The sequence below is a fragment of the Chlamydotis macqueenii genome, chromosome 3, assembly GCF_036417535.1.
Source record: "Chlamydotis macqueenii isolate bChlMac1 chromosome 3, bChlMac1.mat, whole genome shotgun sequence".
Taxonomy (NCBI): domain Eukaryota; kingdom Metazoa; phylum Chordata; class Aves; order Otidiformes; family Otididae; genus Chlamydotis; species Chlamydotis macqueenii.
Genome location: NC_141558.1, coordinates 81291562 through 81314377, shown reverse-complemented (window position 1 = coordinate 81314377; position 22816 = coordinate 81291562). Strand labels below are relative to the sequence as shown.

Genomic DNA, 22816 nt, shown 5'->3' with positions numbered 1-22816 from the left:
CTAAATTAAAAATATGGAACAGAATTAGTAGTCTAGGACAGCTGCCACTAAATATACAGACTTTAAAAAGTTAAATTCAGCAGTGGGATTTGGGGAGGCACTGGAGTGGAGGTCAAATGAGCAGCGTGTAATCTTGGCTGAATAATTGTGCTTCTCCCAATGTCAGTCACAGGACTTTCCTAAGCCTGGCAAAATACGAGGAACATTCACTCTTTCTGGTGTCTTCTTTTCCAACTCACATCTTGTCTTGATAATTAAGTTGCAGAAACACGATCAAATGCAATTGATGTAGACCATCACTCTAGCAAAAACAGACATTATTATAACATTCAAACTCTTGAAAGAAGTGAAGATAACTGTTTAGCAAGATGGAAAAATGTACCAAAGCACTTCGGCATGCAAGGAAAAAGAAGTCTTACCTAGTGCTTAAAATGAAGAGAGAAATGTATCAACAACTGGTTGTTCATCTATATTAAAAAGCAGCTGCCCGCTTTGTTTTTTTTTTTTTAACGTTGTACTGCAGTTGTGGAAATTCTGCTACTTCTGTCTCACTGAAAATTTTGAGTTCTGATCAGAGCCACAACATGAACATTTGAAATAGGAGTAGTTTTTTTCCATGCCACTGGCTGAGAGGTGATGGCTTAAGAATCAAAGGTACCATGGTCAGACAAAGTTTAAAAAACCGAAAACTTGACTGAAACTTAATTTAATAATGAAATTAAAGTGTATAGGACACCTAGGAAACACAGATGGTATAGGACCAAGAGATTCCAGAAATATATGTAACGCAGCCTAATGCAGTTTGAAGACATGACAAAAGATATTTAAAGCCTGAAAATACTCTCTGAGGGAATGAAAATTATACGCATAGAAAGAGTTCCCTCCATGAAGAATGGAGAAAAAACATATTGTAGCTCCTACAAATGACATGCTAAACAAATATTAGATTGGCTAATGATCTCCACAGGTGCCTGCCCGCTAACTATCACAGCTTCCACAACTTTCCCATCTCAGGTGTGCTGGAACAGTATGGATGCCCTCGTCTCCGTACCAACAGAGGGAAGATCTTCATCCTCTGGCCTCACAGCAAGAGCTGTGCTCTGTCATGCCATTGCCCAGCCTGGCCTCTACAAGAACAGCTAATTTACTGCCTCCTGAGTTCCCTTTTTTTTTTCTTTTTTTTTCCCCATCTTCTCCCTCCCTAGAAAGCACGTAGGTTTAAGACGTACAAAAACAGTGTACGTTTTTAGCCCCTCCTACTGTTATACAAAGGCATAGCATAAACTTTTAGCTAAGGGATAAAAATAGTTACAGGGAAAGAGCTACAGGTATTAAAAAGGTGTAAACAAACCTAAGACTCTATTCTCTTTAACGCTCCTTGCTTTCTCCTGTTTATATCTTCCTCATTGCATCTGAATTATTTTCCATGAGAAGTTTTTTAAGAGCAACCGAAATACAGAAAAATAATCTTCATTTTAATAATTTTGGTACAACGGTATTTTGCTCCTTTTTACTTTACCCTTCATAATCCTTTGCATGCAAATGGAAATACTCATTGTGCTTTTTTACAATTTTCATATTGGCCATCACTGCACAAGTCAGTGATGACTGAAAATATTAGTCTTGAAATTGTCAGGCCACAGATAACAAAACACACTGCATCTGCTTCATTTTGAAATATCAAATGACATGCCATAAATATGCCTGCAAAATGAGTAAAAATACAGTGGGACATGGATTTAACTGTTGGTTTGTAAAACAAAGTCAGGAATGTGTTCTGCTTTGGAATATACTGGAAACAGTATTTGGCCTAAAAATCAGTTATCATTCAATTTTCATAATCCGTACAGAAAGTATAAATATTACTGCATTTGTCATGTACGCACTTGGTTGCCAGCTGAGCATGTATACAGAGAATATCCACATGGAAGACTGAAAGCAAACAAATCAATACTTATATGAAAATAATCCTCTCTCTTAATCATTTATATTTGTTGAAAGTCATTCAAAGCATAAAATAATGACTCTTGGCACTGAAGGAAACAAACTTGGAGACGTTCATGTGAATGTTGAGTATTACCGGACAGCTCATAATGCAAGATTTGGGATAGTGCCATATGCAGTCCTTATGGGGTCTAATGAAAAACAAATTTTGTAGAGGCTGCCCAAGAAGAAATTTAACACAGCTACGTAGTTCTTCTAGTAAAATGATTTTTTAGTGATAGGAAAAACATTAACTTGATATCTGATGTTGCACACATATTTTAGGTGAAAAATGTACTTACTATGAAAAGAATGAGGGTCACCAACTTTTCCTATGACATGAAATGCTAGCTAGGAGCTAAAGTTGCAGATTACAGAATACTGCAATCTTTTATTCACTGAAGGTTTTTTTAGTAAACTCCTCATATGCATAAGACTCAAGCTGCATTAAAGTAAATGCTTCTACTTAAAACTCAGCTCCACAGCCATCCTAAATTTGGCGTACTAGGAATACTTTCTACATCATTCCTTAAATTCCTGTAAAGACCTCTCCCACTTACAGCAGCAACTTCTGCTTAGAACTCCAACAAGGTCTCTTTCTTTGCATGTTAGATTTATAAATACAGACGCCTTACTTGACAAAATGAAAACAAATAAAAAACCCAAACAAATAAACAACAGTGAATAGATCAGTTTTCTGAAAACATTGTGTATTCCTTTGCTCCTCTCTCTTCTTCTCTCCAAGTTCACTATAAAATTAAAGTTCTGGTAGCTATACTGCTGAAATGCACCTATAATGCAAGTGTCTCGAACTCCTCGACCGCAGAGATTCAGGCATGAGTATTTGCCGGACTTACAAAACCCAGTAAATAGGTTTTTTTTTTCTTAAAAAAAAATTAGAACACACCTATTAGAAGAAAATACCGAAGACTTCCCACGTCGATCATTCATTTATATGCAGGGGCACTATTAAATAAAGCAACTTTGCCAAGGTATTTGATTTCCAGTGTACAAGAAAAAGTATCTCAATGAATCCACTGCCCGAAAATATTTACAGAAGCACATAGGTCATAGACACAAATATTGAATAAGTATAGATTCAAGCAAACACTTATTAAAATCTGAGGTTAGACTAAGTTATAGAGCAAATATAAGGGAAAAATCCAATGGCAGTTTCTGACAAGTCATACACACAGTGTCATAGGATGTAAACTTTTTTTCCTGATTCACTGGCGCAAAGAGAGACCTCTCAAATAGATGCAGAGGAGACTGGAGAATTACCACCAATTCACCTTACCTTCTTGTAGAGATCACCTGATTCATCACAATATCACTCTCTCTCTGTTTTCTACAACAATTACATAGTTTAATACCCATTGACGCTATAAGTAGAACACTGTCTGGTGCTATTGTTCAATGTTTTACTACACATTTCATAGCATAGAGATGATTGTAAACAAACTCACAAATAAAGGCCTGTGCTAATCAAAGCAAGAGTGGGAAATACTTGTGTGCTTTGCAATTTTGTTTCATTCTATAACAGATAAAAGAATCTAGAAAGTACATATAAAGACTGACATCAACTGTATTCTCTTCTCGTCATTACTGTCAGGATGCCTATCAAGTATTGGCCAATCAGATCTTTGTTATTCACTTTGCTATTTCCCAAATATATTTTTGAGTAAGAATTCCATGCAGTTTAATCTCCAACTAGTGTGACTGTATCCTTCCCTTTACAAATACTGAGAATTGTTTGTGTAATTTGGAATTTTAAAAATAAAAATATGTGAAAAATATCCACCGGATTGTTACAAATGAGACCAACATGGAAATAAATACAGCTAGGACTTTGGTGCCCATTTTGAAAATTGTTGGTTTTGGATTGTGCAAGATTGATAAATCTGCAGATGAATATAGTCTAATTTTGTTGAGCTCTGACCAGTCTTTGATGCATGTCCCAAGTGAATTCCAGTTTATGAAAGAAAGACTCATATTAAAATGTCAAAGTAACAAAGTGAGGGGCAGGATCATTTTTCATGAAGTCTGCTAATACTCTGGAGAGTATCAAATTATCTCAACTGAACACTTGTTGGACCCGTGGTCTTCAATAAAAAATATTTCCCCATTTTTACCTTCTGTAAACACTTCGCTTTTTCTAAAATTTCTGAGAAAGCTAAGGCAAACTAAAACAAGAGGGCAGTAACATGACAAGTTCTTAGAATTTTTTAATCTATTTTGGAGTCATGTTTCTCACAGATGAGAGACACAATAAGTAATTTTCCTTTGAATGCTTTGTTTCAGACACAGTGCTGAAGATTTGTGATTTTATCCTTCTTAATCTGTTTTTTTAAAAAATGCTAACTTCTGAAATTATACAATTCTGCACACATTTCTATTCATTTAAGAGGATATTTCTAGCAGTTAAGAGCCTGTAAATGCAACTGTAAAGGAACAAAGTGAAAAGTGAAATAGAAAGCATTCAAACTTCTAAAATATTTTTTTTTAAACTCAGATAGTTTTGGTTGCCAAAACTATAATAATAGCAGCTGCATAAAAGATGGTAGTTATGGCTGCTGGAAAGTCCCCAGAAAAGTCACGTCCAGTGTTTAGGCGCTTGACTTCCGTCCCAAACAGTAGCGATCCAAATGGGGTAAAGAGACAGAAGAGATACATGACATCCAACAGCCCCAGCTGTGTAAGCATCCAGTAATCTGTTGGTACAGCAGACAGTATTGTACTCTTTGGTGGATGTTCTCCTCCAAGACTGATGATAATGATTTATTAACTCATCTACGGGCTTTGCTAACTGCAATGAAGGACACCAGCAGTTTTCTTTTTTCTTAACTTTAAAATGAAATGTTAAAGGATGGCATTTGTACAGCTGGTTGCACTAACAAAACCCAGTATTCCACAGTACCTGTTCAATGAGAGTTTTCCATATAGAAAAATTGCAGGATTGGGTAAAAAAATAAGAATTTTCAACTATACTGCCTTCTAACAGCAATATTTTTAGTCATGCCAAAGCAGAGATATTTGGAATACTAACTGTAAAAATACAATTCCAGTGGAACTCAGTATTATTACACAATGATTTTACATTGCTCTAAATTTTCATGTTCATTTTAAAAAAAAAAGACCTACTTCATGAAAAAAGTCTAATCCAGAAAATACTAAATTCCTTTATTCCATTTTTTTTCCCATCTCAAATCGAGGTTTTATACCTCCATATCCATAGAATAGGTATGGGCACGAATAGATAAAACAAATAGTAACAAATTGACAAATTATATTCAGTCAAGAACTGGACGATATAGTTGAACCAACTATTGATCTGCAAGTCTGATGTCTGTAGTAAACAAATCAGTGGAAACTGTAAGAGCAGAATTAGGGGGCACGTGGATAAGTATGACAAACAAGGGAAGAGTCAAAGTGGCCATTGTGAAGGGGCACGTTGGCTCACAAAGCTATTGAAGTTCTTTGAGGAGATCACCAAAGATGCAGATAGGGGAGATCTGGTTTATATAATTATTTGGATTTTGGAAAGTGTTTAAAGGAAACAAACAGCCACGGGGTAAGAGGGAATGTCCCTCTGTGAATTAAAAAAATGGCTCAACAATAAAAATTGTAGACAATCAGTTACTTGCCACGTATTTTTCTCTGCAGGAGAGTTGCCAGTGTGTTCTTATTTGAAAATGAAAATTTCTTGCTGGCAAATCTAATGTGTGAAAATCTTTAACAGCATTAAAACATACCTGTTTTCCATACATTCTATTTTAAAATGCGCTTTTTTTTTTCCTCCTGAAAAAAAATCCCAGTACTTGTAATCTCAAATCATGACATGATCAGCCCCCATCATCAAATAAAATTCATACCATGAGACCTACCTTTTCTGCTAACAGTTCTCTGATCTTGCTTGCTTGGAGACGAAATTTCATTAACTGTGACTCCAGAGTTAAACATCTTTCCTTCCAGTTTACAGTACCTTCTGGCTCTGAAAGTTCAGCCATACTCATGCTGGAAAAAGAAAGGGAAAAAATCCCCACATCAAATGGAGTCTGTATTTAATGTCTGACTTTTTTTTTTAAATACAGATACTAACTTATTTTATATAAATCTCAAGAACACTCCCAAATTTTGTACATGTACAGGTTCATAAAACTTAGTAAAAGTACATTAGTCTACAAAGGCCCTTATGATAACTGGGAGATTTTTGAAATCTGTGTTGGTAATATTTAGGTTTATCATAATTTAATTTATTTCATTATTTTGGGGCTGCAATATGTTTTCCTTGATAAGCATAGACACATCCCGCATTTTAATCTTCAATTACTGCATATATCCTTTTTTTACACAGAAAAGGCTTGTAGAGAACTGAGCTTTTGCAACAAAAATGCCTTATATAGGTGTGACTACATGTGAGTTAGTAGCACATTTGGTTTTATGCAAGTTTGATATTTGGCAGATGACTCTTTAAAAAGTGTTTAAAAACTCTTATGCTTAATCAAATTGCCTTTAAAATTTAATACCCTTAATGAGATGCAAGGGGGAGTTTATGGTTCCAGATGTAAAGGCAGGTAAGCAAATGGTCCCTGATAGATCCCTCACATGAAAAACAATAAATCCCTTTACATTAGCTGCGCAGATCTCAGGGCATTCTGATTCATGCACGTTTCGGCTTCAAATATGTGCTTTTCTCTACATTTAACTGCTCATGCCTTCTGGAAATTAAACTCAGTGCCCTTTTGGACAAGCACTGCTGGAAAAATTACTCAGGATGAGAGCTGGCTCATCATGGTTTGAGTCTGAGAAGCCAAGAAAATCATCTGTGTGTAAGCAGAAGGACTGGGCTCTGTTGTATTCCAACTATTTGTAGGCAGCTTAATAAAGAGTAAGTGGATGGCTGAATGTAAGCATTCAGTCCAAGAAGTTCCCTTGCGAGCAAAGGCCCTGGCCTTTGCAGGGCTCTGAACACTTAGGCTGGGCTTTGAAAATAAAGCTTGAATACTCCCTAAGTATTCAATTTATCTCCAAAATAACAAACAGCCATAAAAAACACCATTCAGTGGAAGACAGCTGGAAGATCACAACAAACAAAAAATTACCACTTGTAAGGCTATGCTGCGTGTTTGTCACCTATGTCATGGACAACGAGACACTGCCAAGGAAAGGCCAGTAGCATCTGTTTTCAGTGTGATGAAAGAGGCTGGCACAGGAAAACCATGCATAGTAGAGGTCTCTATACCACAAGTCCTGACACAGCATGGATTAATAAGAGATCTCTTTGAGAGCCTCTCTCCTCAGGACTACTCCAGTACTTCAGAAGCCTAGATTCAAGCATTTTCCTTCCTCCCAGCATCAGAGGAGGCAGCCCCAGTTCCCCTGCTTCCCCAGCGAGGGGGAACTCCTCAGCTGGAGGCGAAGGACCTATGGATTTATCTTTTCCACGGTTCCTGACATCGGGAAAGAAAAAGGAAAAGGCAAAGCATCGCAAGACAGATCAAAGTCATGAGTAGGATTCCAAAAAGCCCTTAACTTTCTCTGATACATTAATATTTTCTAGTTTTCTTCTAAATTTTCCATGTCTTGGATTACTCTCAAGTTTGTCGTAGCTCTAAACAGGTGAAAAATCCTATCTCAAAACTTTCTTTCCTTTCACTTACCCTAATGTCCTTGTTTGTTTCATTCCATTTCTTAAGTTAGAAGGAAAATGAGGAAAGAAAAACTGACTAAGGTTTGTCAGTTATTCACCACAACCACTTCTCTGAAGGTAACTGCTCCATTCTTGACTCTCCCTTCCTCTTGGTCCCACAGGCTATGACTCAAGCCTTTAAGCCTGAGGCTGCAACCATCCCTATTCAGGAATCTCCCACTCAGGAATCCCCATGGAATCACTGTGATTTAAGCATGTTATTAAAAATTTCCTGAGCCAAGCCTACAACACCCAAATTCTAAACTTTAAGCACTTCAAAGCATTTTAGCTGCAACCCTTCCAGGTGACTGGTGTTTTTCACCATTTCCCTCCTTTTTTTAGGCTTGTCAGAAAACTCCCCGGACTATCAGGGAGGCAGGTTGCTCACCGTTGTCCCGTCCCTAATCCTTGCTCCTCTCTCCTTTTGCAGAGTCTCCACGTCCAAGGCAGGAAGGTGGCACTTCCAAGCAACAGCTTCTCCTACTTTACAGAGGAAGCAGAAGTTTCAGCTGCAGATTGAGTTGGACAGACAGCCTAGATTCTGCTTAAGGAATGGCAATTTCCTATTAGACTATTTAGAATTTTTTTATAATGTTTTTCTTTTTTGACTCATTACAGCTACATAAGACAGAGATGAACTCAGCCAACGTCTGGTTAACAGTACGATATTTCAGTGTTTGTGGTAGTGAAAACACAAATGGATGAAGTAGTGACAGAATTTTTGCTTTTTTTGTAGGGCGCAATATTACAGGGTGGAGTTAAAAATGTTTGTCTTTCAACAGACAAAACATTTGAGTAGATGGATTTCTGGCAGTGAACAATGCGTCCAGCCAAGTAGTTTCTCAATCTCCAAGCCTAATTAATATTCTACTGTATAAACATTGCCGATAAAAAGTTTGAAAATAACTCTTTTTATTGTGGGTTGTTTGTTAGCGATTATAATAACTTACTTCATATTTTCCAGTGAGCCAATGGGTTCTGGAAATATTTACAGGCACATAATACACTGTTTACAATTGCGGAGTGAATGATCTTACTTTGAATCAATGACTTCCTGTTTCTTGTTTGATTCCCCAAGGGAGGAAAAAAATGAGTTCATCTCTCTTGGCTTAATGGAGTACTCTGAATCAGCACTCGAAGCTACACAGAGTCCTCCCCTTCTTCCTGCTCCAGTTCCCACCGCAAAGCCCTCCGTTTCCCCCGAGTCTTTAAAAATAAAATCTTTTGAAAAGTAAACTAAAAAAGCGCACATTAAAGCAGTAAGTTCTAATTATGTCATCAAAAATTAATTGAGACAAGTTTGACAAGTCTGGAAAGATTAAATTCGTCTTTTTCATTTTTTAAGTTTATAAACCTCTTCATAGGCTTCAAAAAGTCAGAATGTCACATTCTCCCCAAACAGATTGATATAATTTCCTTTTCTTTGCCGTCTGCTTGGAAATTATCAAAATACATTTCAGGGGGAAGGAGGGAACAATGTTCTAGCTTTTTGAAGCACATTAAAAAATTTACATATTCCTTATCACATTGTCAGTGTTTTCCTCTGTTTTTAACAAAATGCTGTGTTTAACTCAACTTTTCATATTCTGTCCGTGGGTTCTGTATGTCCTTCCTCTGCTGGAGAAAGCTTAGCAAGTCCTTCTGTTTGATGGATCTGCACAGTACTTGCTGGGTTCCCTACACCACCCTAGAACGTTCCAGCCTAAATGCATTTGGATTGGACCTCTCGAATTTCAGGCCCTTTTCTTCCAGCCCTTTCACCCAAACTTAGACTTTCAAATATTTGAAAGTCCAGGATTGGACTGGAGAAGGGAAATGATGAGACACAAAGTGGACCTGTCTGGGAATCAAGGAAGTCATTCTCAGGTTTGTTGCTGGCCAGGGCCCTTCCTCATGTCGAAACACTGGTAATTTTATTTTCCATTTGACTCATTTTGCATAATTCTGTGCTCAGACAAACCGTAGCCTAAACTATTTAAAACTTCCTTCAAAACTTGATTTACAAACGTTTTTTTCTGCTGCTTCCTAGAGATCGATGAGGTTGTTCCCGTGAAGCAACACGTCAGCCCGGGCTCCCTCAGGCCAGCACCGGGTGCATGCAGACCCCTGGATGTCCCTCCCGGTTTCAGGGGCCAGGCTACCCCATCCCAGCTCACTACTGAGCCACTGCCTGCTCAGCCTCCCAGGGCAACGGCACAACCCAGGGCTCATCCGCAGCGTGCCGGCCGTCAAATGCGCATAGCAAACAGCATTAACGCACAGAAGATCATTTTATGTCCTTTTCCCAGTAACGACAATTTTAAAGGTGGCATGGTGTCATTACACTAGGTACAAATGTTTCTGTGAAATTCTGAAAGCAGCCGGTGTAGATATTTCAAAAATATCTTAATTTCGCATGTTTATTTGGAAGTTGTGTTCTTCTCGCTCTCCTTTTTTGGGGGGAATGGCAGGGATACGGCAATGGCACTGCCAGCGGGAGGAGAGGAGCCTGGACCTTAAGGGACCTAAAGCAACCTCAAGCCCGTCGGTCTCCCGCCGTGGGGACACCGCTTGACGCACCCCCGGGGTCCTGCAGTCCGTGACACCGCCGTGACCTAACACACCGTCACCCTCCACCATGACGGCGCCCCGTGACGCCATTCCGACGCCGGTCGGAGCCGCACTGGGAGCACTGCGCCGGCTGTCCCGCCGCGCACCCCCGCCGGCGAGCGACAGCCCCGGGCCGGCGCCCCCGGGGCCGTCCCGCCGGGCAAAAGCCGGGGGCCGGCCCGGGCGCTGCCGCTGCCCGGCGCGGCCCCGCTCACAGAGGGAAGAGAGGAGGGGGGGCAACAAAAGGGAGGTCAAACCTGGCCGGCCGTGCCTCGCCGCGCTGCCGCCGTCCGGGCCGTGGGCGCTACGGGGCCGCGGCTGCCCGCGCCCCTCGGCTCCCGCCCCCCCCCCATCCCGGCGGCGAGCGGCGCGGGCGCCTGAGCGACGGCCGCGACGGCCACTGAGGAGCGGGGGGCCGCCCCCGGCGGGGCGCCCGGGCGGGGCCTGCGCGGCTCGGCGGCCACGGGAGTCGGTGGGGGGAACGGGTCGGCGCTGGTGGGGGCTGGGGTCATCCTTTTCGGAAGGTCATCTGTCAAGTTAAACCCGAGGGTTGGAACCGTGGGGTCGCCGGGGCAGTGGTGGGGATATCCCGGGATGAACGGGTCTCGCAGAGCTGCCGTGTCCAATAGGTAACGGCACATTCGGCGTCACTAAGCAGGGTGAGTACAAGCAGGTGAGTCGTGTTGGCAGCAGGCTCTTCGTCCCCTCGGGCTGAAAAGAGCTGAGAGTACATCTCGACTAATCAGCCATCTCCGTCTCTTCTAAAAGACGGCCTGAAGTATTAAAAAGTATCTGGAAAAGGAGGTAGTGCTGTTGCTTGGCTGACACGCACAAGGATCTTCCTCGTATACACATTGATTTTGACTGAGAATTGGGGATTGTGTTTTGTTTGGATTATGATTTAGAGAAGCAATTTTGCTTTTTGTTTTACAGATTCTTCTGGCACGTGAACCCGCTGCACTTTACCCTTCTCTTGGGGTTTATGTCTAACGTAGGTGTGCAGAGTCGTCTTGTGTAAACTGCTCCTTCACAATCTTCTGTGAGTCAGTGAAATTGCACTATTTTTTTTGGTTTGTAAAAAAAAAAAAAAAGCCTTAAAAGCTCCAATATTCCCCATCTGTTTATACACACAATTTATTTTTTTCCTATTCAGTTCAGTACAGCCTCCAATTTTCCATTCACTTGCAGTGACCTTAAAGTATCCAAACAACTTCACTGAAACATTTTCTGGTACTTTCCTAAGTGCCTCATGTATTTTTTAAACACTCGTCACTGAAAAATGTATTAAAAACATGATTTCTGGTATAGCAAGAAGTGAATTGTTTTCAACCTGATACCTCCAGTCTAGAGTGTTCAAGCTATATTAAAAACAAATTAACTAAAAAAAAAAATTTTTTTGAGATTAAAAGATTTAGCCAAAAGATTGAAAATCGTAATTCGGTTCCTAAGTGATGCTATACAAAATGATTTAGCATTGGTGTTTAATGAAGACTGGCCGTATCATTTTGTTGAGTAGTGACACGTTCTCTTTAGGTACACCCAAGACTGCGGAGAGCGTTTGGATTCAGAGTGCAGCCAGCTAAGGAGAAGCAAGGGCTACACAAATGACACGCTCAGACCGCAAGAGGGAGAGCAAAGCCTGCTCACGAAATGAGTGTTTGTTTCTGTTTGTTTTGTGGCTTGACATTTTCTTTGGCCTCAGATAATAAAAATGCTCTGCAGTCATGCGGGTCTCGAGGCATGAAAAAATATTCTGGAAGAAGGAGTAGGGATATTCAGGATTTTCTCTGAACTGCCCTTATCTGTAAAGTATGTAGAGGTGGCTGCAGTGTGTGTTCAGTTACTGAAAGGAATAAACTTAGAAGTACAGCAACTGGGATGCATAGAACAAAATAGAACTTCGTTTTGTAATGTGAATGCAAGGGGGAAAGCCATAAATCTTCCAGGCAAAGACACAGAAAACTATTGTACACATAAGCGCAGTCTCAAGAAGAGAGTTGTTTCTCCTTGCTGTTGTCACTGATGGAAGTTACATCAGTGTTACTTAAGTTGTATACAACCAGCAATAAATCCGAGGTGGAGTCTTGCAAATATGTGCAAAAAATGCAAAAAATAAAAAAAAAAAGGGTACACAGGATGCTGTAGAAGCAAACTGCAAGACCAGGTATCTGCACCATGGGATGATAATCTGTTAGCTGGCTCACTACAGAAGTAAACCAAACTCAAACGACCATGGAAGATTTTCCTCTCTAAAGCAGACTCTAAATATCAGCCTCTAGATGTGGACTGAAGATGTCCACGTTGTGTGGTTTTTACTGTCCATAACTGACTTTAATGCAAGAAAGTAAGTTCAAAGTTTCTGGTTGTCTTATTAAACAATAACCTCATTTGTTTCAAAGTATTATGAACACTGTGTTGCAAAACATCTACTCTAGAGCGTGGAAGGTAATCCAAAAAATGCCACTAGCTCCATTTCAGAGATGACCAACTCGTTATCAAACCTGCAACTAGAACGTAAAATCTTTAACAGCACGCCTTTTTAATTGTTTGGCGCCACAGAGTGGTAAAATTTTATATTGCTCTAAATAATCTCAGAGTTTTCAGATGATAAACTCATCATCTCCCACTGAAATAAATTTAAACTATAAAACATTCTACTTACTGGATATAAGCATACAGGCCCTTAGCTCAAGACTAAAGTTTACAGCTCAAACATCAAAATTTCCAACAGTGTTGGTTAGAACATTTCCTTTGAGAGGGATTTTCACTAGTGGATATTGATTTGTCAATACTGTGAAGTCTGTGACCATCAATCCAGCACTCAAAAAAACCTACTGACAAATTGCAGAAACCTGCTGAGACGTCACGGCAAAAATGGCTGTACCTGGTCAGAGCAGGGGTCCACCTAGCCTGGATCCAGTCACTTGGCTGGCCTCCTCAGCCAGCACCTGGGGAAGTTTCGTGTCATTTCCCCAGAACACTGTCCCAGTCTCCCATTGCTTTGTGGTTCAGGGGCTTTGTGAGCCAGAAGTTTTGTGTTTTGAAACTTCTGTTTTTTTTTTTTTTTCTTCTATGATTTGGTCCAGATGCTTTTGAACAAATGTAATTTTCAAGATAGAAAATGTCCTAGGAGGATGAGCTGCATGGTTTAAGTAATTAATTTTGGTTTGGACCTGCCACCTGCTTGCTTCACTTGATGCCCCTTAATTTTTGTGGAGACAGTAAAAATGGTTTTAGACATCACTGTGGTATGCAATTTCAGCAGTTCCTCTTTGAGAGTGAAGCTACCTCATGACCTTTGGCCATCGTTCTTACCCTCCCTCACACCTTTGCCAGTCCTACTGTTTATTCTTTGTGTAGGAATGAACGTGGCACACAGCCTTCGAGGCGCAGGTGTATTTATACAGCAACATTGTTTTAGTTTCTAGTTTGTTTTTTATTATCTCCCTAGCAATTTCCAATGCTGCGATTGCTTTTTCTGGCCTCTGCAAGATCTCTGGCACACAGAAGAGCACAGCGGAGCCACGACACCAGTAATTTGAGGATCTGTTGCTCCTTACCAGCACAACAGAAATGATGAAAACAGAGCGACTCAGCTTTTCAAGGTAGTTCAGCCAAATGAAGGGTTCCCCTGAAACTGGGGAACCTGTGGGAAGAGCATCACACTGAATGTAAAATGTGCAGGTACTGAATTGAGCTCAAGGAACTGGAGACCTAGCTTAGCTTGTTGGAGACTTTCCTTACACCAAATGAGGTTGCGTTGTTTAATTTGGCTGGGAGGTTAAATCCCATACGAGCATCCACTCCCTCTTTGAGGTGCAGATAGTCCAGCATTTCAAGTAGGTCACTGTGACGCGTAGTGCCAAATAATGGTGAAATGGCTGAACACAAATCAGAGGGAAAATTAACCAACCAACCAATTGAGAAAAACTCAAATTATTTCCCATGGGTTTGGATGTGGTTAAACCTTTTCTCAGCTCCTTTGGGCATTTCCATGTGTCATAGTACAGCCCCAACGGGGACCAGACTACACAGTCTCTCTCTCACTCCCCCCACTCTCCGAGAGAATAGGAGGAGATTTGACAAACAAAAGAAAACCAGAAAAAAAAAAAAACAAACACATGGGTTGAGATTGAACAAAAAGTAAATTTAACAGTAATGACAGAAGAAAACAAGACAGTGATGGAACACAAATACAGTACAATAGCTCACAACAGATCCCCACATCCAGTCTCTTCCAAGTGGCAGGGAGCCTCCCTTCAGCACCCTCCTCACTTATATACTGAGCATGATGTCAGATGGGATGGAATAGCCCTTTGGCTAATTTGGGTAAATTAACCCCAGCTGTTAGCTAATTAGTTAACTATCCCAGCCATAGGGGCTACCAGCTTCAGTTCTCCACCCAGCTCAGGTAAATATTAACTCTATCCTGGCCAGAACCAGGACACCGTGTCAGCAGTCAGAAGGTACTGTGAAACCTCAGTGCCAAAGGGAGATCCAGAAGTTTGTTGAAAGTCCTGAACAGGCTCATGAACTCTCACTGCTTTAGATTCTCTGTTGGGTGTAAGTCAAGTAGCAAGGAATGGTTTTTATTAATATTTTCCCCCTTTTCCTTACCAAAATGATGTTGTTCTTAAACCTTAGTGACAGTGTGACTGCTATGTTGAGCTGGCATTTTACAAGAACCGCTTTTGCAATAACCATTTTCACAGGATTTCCCTGTTGCTAGATACAACTCATGGGCTCGGAGAAAAACATCTCAATTTGGTAGCCAATTGTTTGCAAATTGCGTTACTTAAATTATATCAGACTGGGAAAAATTGTGAAAGGCACATGACATAGATGTTGAAAACTTAAAAAAAAAAAAAACCAAACAAAAAAGCAAACCTGCTCTGGCTAAAAATGAAATGTTTATATACCAAAAAGTGACCTTTTTTTTTTTTAATTTTACGGTTTAGGAAAATGTTGGTTTATCTTTTGGTTACGTATTTGCCGGAGAAACCCGGCTGCCCGTGGCGGCCACCGCGGCTGCGGGCGATGCTCCCGGCCGGGCGCTGGGGCCGGAAGCGGGACGGCACCGGACGGCCCAGCCGCGGGCTACCGGCTCACCGGCCGCTGCCGGCGTGAGGCGGTGCCGGGCACCGCTGCAGAGGGCGGGGAGCACCGCGGGTGCGGCCCCCGCGCCCTGGTTGGCGGCGGGCGGCTGCGGCCCTCTCGGGGCGGGGCGGCGGAGACCGGAAAGAGAAAGGGGGACGGGTCGGTGAGTCTTTTCTTGGGTAAGGGGCGGGGGGGGGTCCTCTTGGCATTTCCCTTCCCTTCTGCTGTCGCCCTCCGGCGCGCCCGCCATGGCGGCGGCCCCAGCCCTGCCGGAGCCGGGTGCCGGGCCCGCGCTGCCGCCTGCCGCGAGGCCGCCGGGGGCCACGCCTGAGCCGGCGGCGGGTGCGGCCTGGCCCGGCCCGGGGGCCCGGCAGCGCGCAGGGAGCTGCGGAGGGGCGCGGGGTTGTTCGGGCCGTCTCGGTGGGTCGCAGCTCGGCTGCGTCGTCCTCTGAGGGGCTGAAAGTCGGGCTCTGGTCTTCCTGAGGCCGCTCGGAGGTTGCCGGGGCTGCCGCGCCGGTGAATGCCGTCGTGTGGTGCCTGCTGCCTGGGGAAAAAAGCCGAGGGCGCTTCTTTTTAAAAGAAAATAAAAGGAATTATGCTTTCTGATCGCTGCCAACTGGGACTAGATAATAGATCAGGGGATCTTATATATAAGTATGTGGAGGGAGAGTGCAAAAATGATGGGGCCAGGCTCTTTTCGGTGGTGCACAGTGCCAGGACAGGAGGCCATGGGCACAGACTGCCATGCAGGAGGGTCCTCTGCGCATCGGGAAACACCAGGTGTGGTGTGAGGGTGCCGAGCACTGGCACAGAAAGGCCGTGGAGTCTCCCTCCTTGGAAACAGTCAAAAGCCGCCTGAACACAGCCCTGGACAACTGGTTCCAGGTGGCCCAGCTTGAGCAGGGGTTTGGATGAAATGACCCTCAGAGGTCCCCTCCAGCCTCAGCTGTTCTGTGGTACCGAGCTCATCAGTCAGCAAACCTGTAGTGCACATTAAATTGCTGTTACCTTGAAGAATAACTTGTTGTTTGCAGCATCGGTTACAGTGAACACAGAACTGGTTGATACATTTTAAAGAAAATAAACTGCTTTGCTACAAACGCCTGACTTTACATTAATACAAGTTAAATGAGTTTTGAACAGTTAAACAAAGTAACGGAAGTTTTGTGATGTAATTGCCATACTTCTGTATGATATTTTCAAACTCTGATCTGGGGACGTGCCACAGACAAGTGCAGTGAGACAGTTTATCATTAATCTAGCAGATTCTGAAATCCCATTTTCTGTCTTCCATTTTGTGCCATGAAGCCTGACTGAATTTTGGACAAAATGTTTCAAAATAGTTTAAATTGATAAAGGCGAGAGAGCTGTTATCTTGAAAAAAAATAGTTACACAGATTAATGCAATAAACATTATTTAAGCACCGTTATCATAGGAAATGTTTGTAATTATGCTTTTAAAATAATGTGGCCTGTTTTTATTTTTTTTTTTTTTTTTTTGAGCAGGTATCTCTAATCAGCTAAAAATGGTTTTAAAGAAGAAGAAAGAAATTCAGGTAGATGCATTCTTTCTTGATCATCAGCAGCTTGAGAAACTTCAGAGTAAGTATTTTTTTTTCCTGAACTAATGTGCAATTTCTTTTTCTGTTAGAAGAATCTACATGAGTAGCTACTGAAATTGATCTGGTTTTTTTTCTCTTGTTATGTTTTATTTTTGTTGGTTTTGTTTTGTGGATTTTGAGTGTGTTTAGGGTTTTGTTTGTGGTTTATTTTGTAATGACAATGTCTTCTTACCTTGGAGGAGTTAAAAGAATCCAGAGCACTGTCTCTGGTTTGAAAGCTCTTTGCCTTGTTTTATCAGTGATGTGAAGGTGGTAGAAAGTCCTTTATTTCAGTGCCAACTGAAGTAGCAGCCTTAATATGTGTGATAACATTGAATTTCAAAGGATCACGGAATGATTGAGGTTAGATGGGATCTCCAGAGGTCATCTTGAGTTTATTTTCCCAGTCTTTGTATTTTCTGTAGTTAACTTGATTTAAAGATGCTGTTCAAATGATCTTTTACCTTGCAGTGGGTTTTTTTTATTCGATGAGATAAACTTCCAGTGATCTTTACTTTAAAAAAACAAACCCAAACCTGAGTAATACAAGATTTGAATGCTAGAGTTACTATGAGGTACTCCTAGTTAGTGCTGGTGAGGCCACAGCTGGAGTGTGGTGTCTTGTTCTGTGCTTACCGGCACGAAAGAGATACGGACATACTGGAGAGAGTCCAGCAAAGGGCCAGGAAGCTGATGAAGAGCCTGGACCATCTCTCTTGTGAGGAAAGGCTGAGAGAGTAGGGACTGTTAAGCCAGATGAAGAGAAGGCTCAAGGGGATCTTATCAATGTGTAAAAATACCTGAAGGAAGCGCGCAAAGAAGACAGAGCCAGGCTTTTTTTTCCCTGTTAAACAGTGATGAGACAGGAGGCAGTGGGCACAAACTGGAACACAAAAGGTTCCCTATGAATATCAGGAAACACTTTTAAAATGTGAGGGTTACTGAGTACTGGCACAGGTTTCTCAGGGAAGCTGGGGTGTCTCCATCCTTGGGCAGGGGTATTCAGAGGACATCTGGCCATGGTCCTGGGCAGCCTGCCCTAGGTGACTACTTGAGAAAGTCAGGTTGGACCAGATGACCTCCAGAGGTCCCTTCTGACTTCAACCATGCTGTGATTTAGTGAAAGTGGTCTTCATACTGATGGTAAAGCTTACTATTACATTGCAGTGAAACTTGTATTTTTTTTTCATTTATTAGAAAAAAAATGGTGTTAAAGTGTTTTAAGGTGACTTAAGGGATTGTGGCAGCAGTAGCTTTACTGGAACAGGAAAAAACCTAAGAATTATTTAGTGATTTTTTTTTAATTACAAATCATGTATTGTTTATACTGCTTATCGTAATTCCTTTCTAAAAAGAGACTCTCCTTCCAAATGTAGGATTTTCAAAGGCTGAAGAGCAAAACCTGGCATCTCTGCTTCTGCACTGCGCACAGCTGAGCAATGGCATCCAGCAGATCCAGTGTATTAAACAAGTAAGCCTGCACTGTTAGTGTGGTTTTTGGTAGCTGGCAGAGTGTGATGTGCACTGTTAATGGGAAATACAATTGTAAAATAAACTCTGTAATGTTTTAAATCCTGGAAATCCCGGAAACAGGTAGAAAGCAATTATTACTGCTGCACCTCCATTAAGTAGAAATATAGTTCTAATGCTTAGATTAGCAAGGGCTACAGTTATGGAAGACAGTGGAAGGCAAGTGATACCAAGTTTCCTATTTAGCCTGTATGTATTTTTGGTATCAGAGGTGTTCTTGGAGCATTATTAAACATCTGAAACTCAAAGGGTATGGTAAAGAGAAGACAGTTTTGCACTATAAACTTGTATGAGAGGGGTTTCTCTCTCTATTAATGGTTGAGGGTATGTCCAGCGGTTTTGTTGATCATGTGTTCTGTTGATTATAGATTATGCCATTGGTAAAGAAGATGGATCAAAACTCTGGATGCGATCCCATGGTTAAAACTTGTTTGGATGTTTTGGGAGAGGTATACTTTTCACTGAGTGCGAAGAATCCCTTGAAAAAAGTATTAGCAAGGTAAAAAATTGAATAGTAAGCCTTTATTTTGTTTAAAATACTCTCCTTACCTAGAAGTCTGTAATTTGTTGTGCACTACAAATGGCTGTAGTTTAATTACTGAAAATTTGTGGTACTAATATGTGAGTACGTACTGTTTTTCATTTTTGCTTAGTTGAAAATCTTAGTTGTAAATAATACAATACATCATTGGATAAATAACTCTAAAGTGAAGTATTATTTTGATCTCTTTCATTACTGGAAAGGCAACATAGTGTGTAATTAGCACTTTGAATTTTAAAATCCAATATTAGAGTAGAAATTTAAAATACTTCTTTTAAAACATATTCTCAACTTTGACAATATAAGTAGAAGGCTGTTCAGAGGAATCGTAACTAAACTGTGGTTTCTTGTGGTTATTTTTATTGCAATTAAAATTTTCTGTTGCAAAATTACCGTTGTGTTTCTTTAGTGAATTTATTACAGCCTTAAAGTTTTTAAGATCCAATGCTTAGCTGTCTTCATTTCTATCTCTGAAAACATTTGTTATCCCACTGAGAGGTGCAGGCCTTCTGTCCTGTATTTAGTTGCGTGCCAGAGCTTTACACCCCTTTGACATGTTTCTAACTGCAAAATTAGAACGTGCGTGTTTATCTGAAAACAGAATATGTTTTCAAGCAGGAAGCAATATTCATCTATTATTGGAGTTTTAGCTGTCGTGTGCTTTAGTCAAGTGGATATTTAACACCTCAGTGTGAGCAAACTGATTGTCTTGTTTCTTACTGTTGCAGTTCACTAAATGATCTTCCTGAGCAGTTTATGACATCAGCTGTACAAGGCTTTGTGTGCTGTCTTAGGCAAGAACTGAAAACCACAGACGTATATTTGTACAGAAAGGTACTGGACAATCTTGCTTCCTGCCTGGAGGACTTCAGCTTAGGTACGATGACATTGAATTTATTGTCGTCTGTTTTAATTTGCTCAACATGGGTTTGCATCTTGGTGCAGCAGCTAATAGTAATGTTTACATTTTTATCTATGTAAAATAGACAGTATTGGCTAGTATTCAGTACTTAAAATGTGTTTTCTTTCCTCTAGGTAGAGCAAGTATTAAGAACCTGTTTGAAGAAGGTAAAGTTATATTTATAGTAAAATAAAAAAGCTTCGTTGTAGATTATTAGGGGGAGGGTTGTGTGTGAGGAAGTAACATGAGGTAGACATAAAGATCTGTCAGATCTGATTTCCTCATGATTAATTTTTAATAACTAGTACCTCCTCACATGGTACTTCTTTTGTCAAGACTTTCCCTTGATTTGTAGCTTTAATTTCCAGGAGTCTATCTTGCTTTATTGAGCAGCCCTAGATATAAATCTGAGAAGGTACCAGTGAGTGATTCTTAAAAGGCTGGTGGAGTTGATGCTACTTTAAATTAAGTATTCTCTGCCCTGTGGCTCATGGTGAAGTTGGATGTGGTAACACTGAGCTGTTAACATCCAGTCTTGAGTATAGCAAACCCAGGCCTGCTGTGGCAAGAATTTTGTTTGGCAATAATTTGGCAGAAGTCTGGTCTGCTGGTAACATGGGATAACTTGACATCTTGTACCCTCAGCATGTAGGTAATGTTCACAGCTTCCTGTGGACCTTTTATTGCTGCTATGTCTGTAGCTCTTGGTGATTTCAACTTTTCATTGAGGAACCAGAACTCTCAACACCTCACAGGGTTAGGCTGAATGGCTTGGAAACTCTCATTTTGTACCAGGCTGTTGCAAAACAGCTTGAGATTTTGCTTTAGCCTTGCATCTTTGGATCTGCACTGTAATTTCAGTTTAATTTGTTTATGGAGTGGAAGAAACACCACTATAGATATCTGTGCATTGTATCTGGGTATGATGTGTATGTATGATTGCTTTGCTGGGATTTCTCTGTTCTATTTCTCTTTTAAATAAATTAATACCATGATTATTTTCACTAGTTCTTCAGTTTCTGCAGAAGTCACTACTTGACATACAGGAAGAAAACAGGCAAGTGAATTCAATATGAACTGTATTTTATCTGTTTTTACTTCACTCTTGCAAAATCATGCGGTATGGTTTGGAGTGTCACTTTGATAGCCATACATTGATGAAAGATGGGAATGTCATTTTACAATGCTACACATTTTAAATAAAAACTGCTGATGAGTTTCTTTTATTTTGTGGCAATATGATAGTATATAATAAGAGAGGAAAGGAAGACAATTAAAAGTGGTAATGTTTCAGGTACTGATAAGAAAAATAAATTTAAAAAAATTGATTAAATTAATTTAAAAAAATTTATTAAAGCTAGCACTTTTAAGGGAGACCTTTGAGTTGTGGTTTTGCTATCCGAGTTGTGACTGAACACTATAATTAATAGATATACGTATTAGAATTCAAGTAGAGTAATACTCTTTTGCTTTCCATGAGTATTTAATTCAGTATTCATATTCTGTTTAGTCTGTCACAGCAGTCATTATTTAATATCTTGACATTTTCCAGCATTGCATAAAGTGAAGCCTCTTCACTGTAGTCTCTCGTCATGTACCCAGAGGAGAAGGGTGCTTAATTGAGTGTTTTGTCTGTTAAAAGTTTACATGTTGTCTGTCTTCATGTTAGAAGACAGGCAAATCATAGAAATATGCTTTGCGTGTGGAGGAACTGCTTGAAAAATGAGAAAGGAGCATCACTGTGTTCTGCCAGTCTTTCTGGAAAGTTTCTGGAAAAGTTCAGCACTGCTTAGGCAGAATCAAATGAGTCACAGGAAGCTACAGAAACTGTGGTAGAATTTGTTGTGATGTTTGTTGACTTCATTTTAAAAACTGCCCTTGAACTGCTTCTTATTTTTCTCTAGTTATGTATCTGGTCAACCTAAACAATAAGTTAGTTTTTACTGTTAATTCTGTCTGAAGTTGGCAGAATGTAATCTTCTGGGGATGATGAAGAAGGGTTTTCATTTCCTTTTCGTGTGCATGTCTATGTCTCTTGTTTTCCCCAGAAGGAATAATGGAAATCATATTGTTCAGACTCAGTTGATGCACGATTTACTGATAGCTATTAAAGTTTCAATGATGGTTGTACAGAAATTACAAGAAAATATCCAGGGAAGTCTTTGGAAACACCATGAGTCTTTTGTTTGGCAGAGTATGTGTAGTTTACTGAAAAGCTCCACAAACTTCCTAATGGATGGTAAGTTTAGTAACATTCAAAACCAAATATTTTTATTAAGTCAGTTTTGTTGTCTTCGTAATAAATGCAACTTGTACGTTTAAAACCTTGGTTTACTTTAAATGGAAATTGAACTGCTCAGATTAATGGGAGTGGAAGCAGAAGCAGGTCTTTTGGCAAGCTATGATTTGTAGATCATAATTTTGGAGTGTACAGTTTAACTTACCCTACTACAAAAACCCAAGGTAAATGCTATTACTAATAGGGTAGAAGCCAACAAAAATACTTTTGAGACTCACTCAGTTTCTGTGCCTACCAAAAATTTACCTATCTGTATGAATTATGGTGTCAGAACTATGTATTGGTGCACTATAATAGTGTTTACTTTTTATACAGATGTTTTTGTACAGTAGAATTTAATGTATATGTCTATAGGCTCCACCACAGTCCTCCTTTTCTTACTAGGCAGTTCTGTATTTTCTATTCATTAGAAGGATCAATAATTTCCTATTACAGTAGAGTATAAGTTCTTTAACATTTGCTATCTAGATGGACACTACAGATTTGTGATTACACAAGTACAAGTAGTCTAGGAAAATTCGATACCATCTTTATAATTTTGATGTCTACCTGTAGCACACAATGTTTGCTGTACTCTAATGTAATA

The 22816-nt window shown here is 40.4% G+C and overlaps 2 protein-coding genes across 2 annotated transcripts in view; one reads left to right on the top strand and one right to left on the bottom strand.

The window, feature by feature from the left end:
* PLEKHH2 (pleckstrin homology, MyTH4 and FERM domain containing H2) overlaps positions 1-5996 on the bottom strand; it is a 52366-nt gene extending 46370 nt beyond the window's left edge. Inside the window, exon 1 of the mRNA XM_086743969.1 lies at positions 5868-5996. Within this exon, the coding sequence (XP_086600095.1) occupies positions 5868-5996 (129 nt within the window). The remainder of the gene's footprint in view (positions 1-5867) is intronic.
* Positions 5997-16853: 10857 nt separating this feature from the next.
* Positions 16854-22816, top strand: part of THADA (THADA armadillo repeat containing) — a 165138-nt gene continuing 159175 nt past the window's right edge. Inside the window, exons 1-7 of the mRNA XM_086743213.1 lie at positions 16854-16960; positions 18336-18430; positions 18858-18988; positions 19759-19907; positions 20066-20098; positions 20940-20988; positions 21980-22170. Coding sequence (XP_086599339.1) covers positions 16885-16960; positions 18336-18430; positions 18858-18988; positions 19759-19907; positions 20066-20098; positions 20940-20988; positions 21980-22170 — 724 coding nt within the window. The 5' untranslated portion in view covers positions 16854-16884. The remainder of the gene's footprint in view (positions 16961-18335; positions 18431-18857; positions 18989-19758; positions 19908-20065; positions 20099-20939; positions 20989-21979; positions 22171-22816) is intronic.